General features: G+C 43.6%; 1 protein-coding gene across 2 annotated transcripts; it reads left to right on the top strand.

Annotated features, from left to right (window-relative positions):
• Window positions 1–2287: 2287 nt before the first annotated feature.
• Window positions 2288–7844, top strand: LOC136457105 (uncharacterized). 2 transcript variants are annotated; one of them, XM_066457147.1, is made up of 13 exons: window positions 2288–2727; window positions 3612–3795; window positions 3880–3948; window positions 4068–4166; window positions 4708–4787; window positions 4873–5101; window positions 5254–5652; window positions 5733–6391; window positions 6762–6846; window positions 6937–6976; window positions 7079–7128; window positions 7259–7306; window positions 7390–7844. In XM_066457147.1, exons 1-13 carry the CDS (start codon window positions 2456–2458, stop codon window positions 7564–7566), a joined length of 2391 nt encoding a protein of 796 aa, XP_066313244.1. In that variant the 5' UTR covers window positions 2288–2455; the 3' UTR covers window positions 7567–7844. The 2 variants fall into 2 exon arrangements, with proteins under 2 accessions (XP_066313244.1, XP_066313243.1); XM_066457146.1 differs by having other exon boundaries at window positions 2289–2727; window positions 6925–6976; window positions 7390–7842.
• The last annotated feature ends 440 nt before the right edge of the window (window positions 7845–8284 follow it).

Raw genomic sequence — 8284 nt, 5'->3', positions numbered from 1 at the left:
ATAGTGCGACCTTGCTTCGTACATGGCTGCGTGCAAGTTCAGTCACGGACGCGCTAGGAGTCCCAGAAAAAAAAAGATGGGAGAATTCCTTATTTGACACCGGGAAAATGAGTTGTTCCTTTCTTGGCCCTGAAATTTTCTTCGTTCCCTATTTGACACTCACTTCAACTTTCGTTCCTAATTTGACACTGCCGTCAAATCCGTTAGCTAACGGTGTTAACTGGCCGTTAAAAAGACGTTTTTGCCCCTAGAAAAAAACGGCGAAGCAAATTTGAGAGAGAAAAAAACCTGCGCCCGCCTCTGATGCATGTGCCCAGCTAAAAAAAAGGCGCAGGTTTTTTTTTCCTCTCAAATTTGCTTCGCCGCTTTTTTTTCTAGGGGCAAAAACGTCTTTTTAACGGCCAGTTAACACCGTTAGCTAACGGATTTGACGGCAGTGTCAAATTAGGAACGAAAGTTGAAGTGAGTGTCAAATAGGGAACGAAGAAAATTTCAGGACCAAGAAAGGAACGACTCATTTTCCCAGTGTCAAATAAGGAATTCTCTCAAAAAAGATGGAGTAGATCAAGGGAGAAGTCGTACTTGACTCATGTATACCTAACATAAACGTTAAAAAAAAGATGATGCACGTCAAGGATAGAAGTTGTACTTACTCATGTACCTAGAATAAACATGATTTATGGCGGAGGGATTTTAGACGTATCCTGAGACGTATTTGAGATTAAATAGGAGTCTTACATCTTACAGGTAAGATTACGGATGACGGATGGCTCATATAGCACGACGTGTAGATCGAACGGTTGTTATAGAGGAAGAGTAAGATCACGTATGACGAATGGCTCATATAGCACGGCGTATAGATCGAACGGTTATTATAGAGGGAGAGCCCCTCAAAAAACTCGCTCTTTTATTGTGTGATAATTTTGAACTTATATTATATATTGACACTCTAATAATCTTAAATGAAAAAAATATTAGTTGCAAAGTTATAAATCTTATCGAGTACTACAACTCTGATGTTCACTTTAACTTTATTCGACATTGTTAACAATCTCAAATCCGATCCAACAACTTGTATTGAATATTTGGACATGTAAATCATCTCAAATTAAAAAAAATTGATAATTGTATAGTTTTAGATCTCTTTGAACTCTACAACTTTGATATAAAGTTTATCTTAATCCGACCACCTCCTACAAAAAAGTTTTTTTTGTGCAAAACAAGCTACCATTGACAGTTTGTGGCTTCAGCGATAGCGATAGACTATCTCTACCGGTTAAAGTCACGAACCGACGGTTATAGTCCGACAGTAATACGCATGTTTCAAGCCTATGTTCAAAGTGTTTCAGACGTATGTTTCAAATGTCTTCATCTGGATGTTGCATATGTTGCTATGGCTATACACGCATGTTTCAAGTGCTCGTTTTCATGTGTTTCAGATGTTTTGGACTTATGTTGCAAAAGTGGATCTAGATATTGCATATGTTGCTATGGCTATGCATGCATGTTTCAAATGTTTCATCTGTTTCAGTTGTATGTTACAAGTGTTTTATCTTTACGTTTCAAAGTAGATCGGGTGTTGCACATATTGCAATGCGCGCTGGTGGCTGGTGGACAGCGGCCTGCCGCAGCCGCCTAGTGCTGATGTGGGGGGCGCCGCCATAGTTCACGTGCGAGCGTGGGATGGGCGCGGCAGGCCTGGTGCTGCTGCCGAGGCACCGCCGTGGTTTTATGCGGGCACGGGGGTGCGGTTCCAGGTGCTGGCGCGTGATACGAGCGGGCATGGGATGCGATGCGTGCTGGCATCGGGTGCAAGCGCAGAGCTCCAGACGGACGAACGCGGTCTCCGGAGCGGGATTTGGCGCGGATGAAGGGAGTTGCTTGCGTCGGACGTGGGTGTGGGAGCTGCGTCCGGATGCACTGCTGGGGCCGGATGCCCGGGGGGCAGTGCCTCCGTTGATTTAGACACCTTAAAAACTTCGGTTAATGGTTTTTTATTGTATTTTATAAAGTATAGCCAAAGGAACACTATTATGGAAACTATGTTTAAGATAAATCTACTCATACATTTTTAAATATTCAAAATTCACACTATAATCTCTTAGCAAAGTCTAAGATGGTTGACTTGCACACAATCCAAACTGGATCCATTTTGACCGGAGGAGCAATGAGTATTCGAATTTATAAATGTTTTTTTAATTATATAAAAGATATTTTCATTTTTTAACCATAAGAAGGAGAAGATGTCGCTTGTTCGGCACTCCAAGAAAATTGGCCAACCGTACTACCGTAGAACGCAGTACATTTCCCGAGCCTGAGCGATCGCTTTTCGCCTTTCTTCTACCTCCCGACTCGCTGGCCTCTCCCCGACCCTGCCCCGCCTCATCACTCCCCATCCCACCGACACGCGGCGTGTCGCGCGCCTCCGCTAAAACCCTAGCCCCACCCAGGCCCGATGGCCGCCCCGCCGCAGCCGCACCCACCGGCAGCGGAGGAGGGGGCCGCGCCGGCGGCTCCCCTGCCCGCCGCCGCGCTGGGTCCACGGCCGTACGACGTGGCGGTCGCGGCGGCGGAGCTCCGGCCGGTGGACTGCAACCTCGCCGCGCTCTGTGACCACGTCCAGGCGGAGGGGTTCGGCTCCGGGGCGTTCTCCGACCTCGTCGTGGAGGCCATGGGCGCCACCTACCGCCTCCATCGCCTCATCCTCTCCCGCAGCGCCTACTTCAGGTAGGTTCTAGAATGCTGATCATTGGCGCTCCTGCCGCCTTCGATTACTTGGGGATTGAAGTCCCTGTTGCGATCTGATTGTCTGCAACTGCTCGGAGTACTTAATTGGATTTCTATGTGGACATTTTTGTCTTGGTTGGGATGTCTCCATCCATTTCCTGTGAAATTTCCATGTGCTTTGATCCCTATTAAAATGTTTAATCTAAGAATATGACCTTATCAAGTGATTAGGATTTTTTTTTCAGAAAAAAAATTACAGCCTGCAAATAGCATGCCAATTAAAATCGTACACTCTTATACAGAATATGTTAGATCCTCATTTACTCTGTATATCATAGTGCATCCTTCAATGTTTAGTTTGCTCTATGACTTTCAGATTTCCATCTATGCCACGAATCATGACTGAAGCTAAAATTGATTTAATAAAAGTCAGGAACTACTCGCTAGATAGTTTTTCTGTTGAGATTCCAAGGTCAGAATTGTGGATGGAGGTATAGCCATCAACCAATAGCGTGGCACATGAAAAATGAAATCATAATGGTTATGGCCCCTGCATCTTTGCTTGGTACTTGAATGGGACTTTGGTGCTCTGCTCTTGTAGGTTGTAGTTACCATGGATATGCATTGCTTGCTTATCACTTAGCAAAACAAAATGTATAAACTTATATAGAATTATGATAGAACTATGCAACATTGATTAAGTTTCATTGCCTATAGCCGTACTCTGTGTGTTTGTCTGTCAGCACAGAAGTCACTCTCTTTCTGCAGCCAAACTTTTACCTTTTGCTGTTTTCTTACATTATTTCCCTACTAGCACATAGAATGTTCATGTAATTTAAAATAAGTAAAATTCTTAACAACTTCTGTTTGATATTGACTGGAAGGAATATGCTACATGGTCCTTGGAGAGAGGCGGGAGCACCCACAGTGGTTTTGCACATAGATGATGCCAATGTTGATTCAGAGGCAATTGCAATTGCACTCGCATATCTTTATGGGCAACCCCCCAAGCTTAATGATAACAATGCATTCCGGGTGCTTGCAGCTGCATCATTTCTGGATCTTCAGGTCTAACTCATTTATTTTATAATTTTCCTTTGTGCTTCATTGTGCTGTGTTATTTTGTCTCACCTATGATGTGGTCAACTGTAGGACTTATGTACAATATGTACAGATTTTATTATTTCTGAGCTTTGGACATCAAACTTTTTACAATATCAGGTAGGTTCATCACTATTATATAGATTATTGTTGGGTCAGATCAGATTTCTTGAGCACTAAAATGTTCACTTTCTTCTCCTTGATCATTCATGGTCTTAGTTTTTTGTCATTACTAATAGTTGTTTGCTGAGAGTCAAGATTATGGGAGCCATGGAGAGCGTGTTAGAAATGCTTGCTGGGGTTATCTTTGTCAAAGTGCCACACTGGAATTACGAGAGGTACATATGATTTATAGGACTTTATCTGATTAAATGGTGTAGTTGTGTTGGTTGAAATGCCTGCAATCTATCCTGAGATATTTTTATTGATTTGTTACCACCACTTTAAGTATGCTCACTCAAGTAATTTTACATCGCTTATTTATGATTGCATATGAATTGAGAGGTTGCCTTTTGTATTGAATATTAGATATTGATAGAGCTCATTTATCGATAGACATTGTCATCCATGCCTTAATTTCAGCAATATCTTTCTCTGCATGAATTAATTGACTATTTGTTTCAGTATTTATTAAATCAAGTGCATGGTGACTATTATTGTGAATGGGGGTAGTATGGCTGTTAGGTGTACGAAAAATGTTGAGAAACTATTCTATGTTTAGTTACATGAATATGTTTAGTTTTTTTTCTTTTCATCAACATAAGTACTTACACGTGAGGTTGTTCTTAGCTGGGATTTGTTGTTTAATATACATTCTATGTTATATGTGAACATGCTGGGGCTTTTGGTTATTATTATTTTTTATTTTGTTCTTGAAAGGTGCTACCAAAGCTTTCTTCACAAACTTTGCATGCTCTCCTTACATCTGACGAATTGTGGGTACCTAACGAGGAGAAAAGGTTAGTTATGTCACTTTGTGTTTATTTGTCTGCTCAATGATACCACAGGCCCTTTTGTGACAACATCTTATCTTGGTACTTGAAGGTTTGAACTAGCAGTGTTTACTCTACTTGCAAAGGTTGCTATGTGTGAGATACAAGTTAGTGGGAATGAATCAAACTTAACAAGTGCTGATCGATCCATGAGGAAGGGGAAGACTCCAATGAATGGATCTGGGGAGGAACTGCTAATGGACTCTGAATTGCAGAACTTAAAGTTGCATGATAACTTGGGGAATGAAATTCCCCATAACATTATTGCTATTTCAGATATGGTAATTTGATGGAATATTGTATCTGCACAGCTGAAATGATGCTCAATCTCTACTTTTCAATATGCTATATATTTCCTGGTCTTATGAAATAACTATTTTTAACATGAAGCATGACAACTACATTAAGACTGTACTGTTTTTCTGAAATTTAGAACAGTGAAGCTCCCAAGAGAATGGAGAATGATTGTTCTACCGGAGGACCATCAGGAGAAAGCACTTCATATCAATTTAATGAGAATAACTGGCTTTCTAGTGAGCAAACTGCAAACAATTATTTCTCAAGAACTTCCAGTAGTGGTGTTGTTCCTACTGAGTGGGGAAGGCCCAATGCACAACTTTGGGGTGGTAGGGTCGTTGGACGGCGGCAAGTTAGATGCATTAGAGGAAGCTCTTGTCTATCTACTGATGAATATAATGCTTTTATGAATATATTTGAGAGGGGTTCTCTTCTCTACTGCAATATGTCCTTTGATGCATTGCTAAGTGTTCGAAAGCAACTCGAAGAATTTGGATTCCCTTGCAAAGCTGTCAATGATGGTCTATGGCTACAGGTATTTAATCTACTCCCTGCCTTGTGGTACTCTGTTCCTTTTAAGACTGTATATAAAACCTTGATACTTTGTTATTGTAGATGCTTCTGTGTCACAGGGTGCAAACGATAGTTGCTGATACTTGCAGGAACTGTTGCCTTACGAATAATTCTTGTGCTTGCAAGCAAGCATATGTGAGCTCGCATACACACTACAGGCAGGAGCATGACCGGAGCAGTGCTTCCGGCAGCATAGGTAATGTCTACCTTGCGGATGCCCAGGGCGATGGGAATGGTGTACTTGGGCCTGTCCGTGTTAACGTAAGAGGAGCAGTCGATGGACTTGCTGGTATTGGGAGAGGGAACTCAAATGTGCCTGGTGCAGCTTGGGCTCCTACACGTTATGTCTTCTCCCGTGTCCCTTATGGGCTCGGTTCAAGAAATGGCCAGCAATTTGCCAATGATGAATCAGAACCTAGAATTGACCGCAATGGAGATATTTCAGCAGATGGTCTGACTGCATTGGTTAACCTTAGCCAAGAAAACAATGCTGCTCACCTGCAGGCTGAGAGCCTATTTGAGACAGGGATGCAGACAAGATATTGCAGTGTTGCATCTGTTTCCACTCCAGGTGGTTCTTCTGTCCAGATGCAGGAGTCAAAGGAGCATGAACTTGGACCAGATTGGGAAACTGCAGAGGATGCAACTATATCATTAGACATGAAAACACCTCTTAGCCATTTTCCTCCTTTCCGCTTTGGGTACGATTACTTATTTTTCTGTTTCTGCGATTCTGTCATCAATGATTAACTACATTGGACGGTGTCCGGGGAAAATCTGACTTGTTATTTCTTCCATTTCCTAGAATGTCCCAGTTATCTCACGAATCATTTGAAAGTTTGAGGACAGTTTACTTCTAGAATACCAATTGGGGCTGTTGCCTTGTTGATAACCTGCCATGGCAGAAATAAGAAAAATAAAATAAAATTTCTCACAAAAATATGAGGCTAGCTAACCAAGACATGTTCTGCTGTTTGTTCTGTCATATGTAGGTAGTAATGATTTAGAATTGGTTGTGCACATTGGTTCCTTGTTTCTGACATGGCTTGACCAGCTTATTTTTGCTCACAGGGTTGAGTTCGAGGATGTGCACAGGCTTGCTGATGGTCAGGTGAAACATTCGACTGAAGTGTTTTATGCAGGCTCTCTATGGAAGGTTAGTATTGTTGTCCTACATGTATCCATCCTTATAATGGTCAAAATCCAGTAAAGTAATTGGTATACACATGTCAAGGTGAGTGTCCAGGCATTCAACGATGAGGATCCTCATGGGCGACGCACCCTTGGTATTCTTTTCTTCTTTGCCATGTTCTCATATGCTTCCCTCTTGCTGTGATGACTATCCTAATATAATGATATGCCATGTACCAATTTAACTGGCAATGCAGGACTTTTTCTCCACCGACGCAAGGTTGAGTTGTTAGATCCCTTGAGGAAGGTGAGTGATCTGCTGAATTCACTTGTCACTTGTCAGAGAACATTATGTTCAACTCAAGTGATAATAAAACTTGTATTCCTCAGAGAACATTATGTTCAACTCAAGTGATAATAAAACTTGTATTCCTCAGGCTAATTTGTACGTCGACCCCCGGGAAAAGGTGACTGCTCGGTATCAGGTACTATCTGTTTTTCATCTACTAATCGTTTCACTGAGGGTACTGTGTGTGGCCTAATTTGCCAATTTGCTTGCTGCTCTTAGCTCATCTGTCCATCGAAGAGAGAGGTCATGATATTTGGAAGCCTGAAGCAGGCTGGGACGCTGCTACCAAAAGCCCCGAAGGGCTGGGGTTGGCGCACTGCTGTACTGTTTGATGAGCTTGCAGATCTTCTCCAGGGTGGTGCCCTGCGAATTGCTGCAGTGGTCCAGCTCGTCTAAACAACAGTTGCAGAAAACAACTGCTTGCAAGGATGGTGATACCATAGCAGTTTATGTAGTTGATAGTTTGATACCTGCAAGAACTCAATCCGTCATGTACTCGTGCTCTGAAATTGTGTATACTGTATAGTGGTTCGCTGTTTGATATATAAAAATAATATATAGGTGGACCTTCAGCTCTGGATTTGGGCCCATCTGGACTTAGAGCCTCTAGCAGCTTATCAATATGTGAGATCATTGAGGGAGATGCTTCAGCAAATGACCAATAATCCTCCCAAATATATGGGACCCACATGTCTGATCAGGATTTATTATTTTTTCCTTCCGTTTTCTCCGTCGCATCTTCTCCTCCGTCGCGCTCAACCGCACACCCGCAGCCACCATGACCGCCGCCACGAAGCTAAACCCGTTCTGCTTCCCCGTGCAGCAGTCCTCCCCGCCGGTCGTCCGCAAGGGCGTCCCAGCGACGACGCCGCACGGCCTCCCGCCGCACAAGCTCATGGCGGCGTTCTCCGGCCCCTGCGGCGCGGGGAAGCCCAGGCCCCGGCGCCCGTGCCCATGAAGCCGGACAGCGTTGAACCCAACTCCGGCCGCGGCCCCCGCTGCGCCTACCCCGACCCCGGCTACCGCGACGCCTAGCTCTGGCCGTCGACAGCACCGCGCCCAGATCTAGCTATGGCGCCCGCCGCGACGCCTGGCCATGGCCGCGGCCACCGTC

The sequence above is a fragment of the Miscanthus floridulus genome, chromosome 6 (assembly GCF_019320115.1).
Source record: "Miscanthus floridulus cultivar M001 chromosome 6, ASM1932011v1, whole genome shotgun sequence".
Taxonomy (NCBI): domain Eukaryota; kingdom Viridiplantae; phylum Streptophyta; class Magnoliopsida; order Poales; family Poaceae; genus Miscanthus; species Miscanthus floridulus.
The sequence above is the reverse complement of the archived record's forward strand: the minus strand, read 5'-3'. Positions and strand labels throughout refer to the sequence as shown.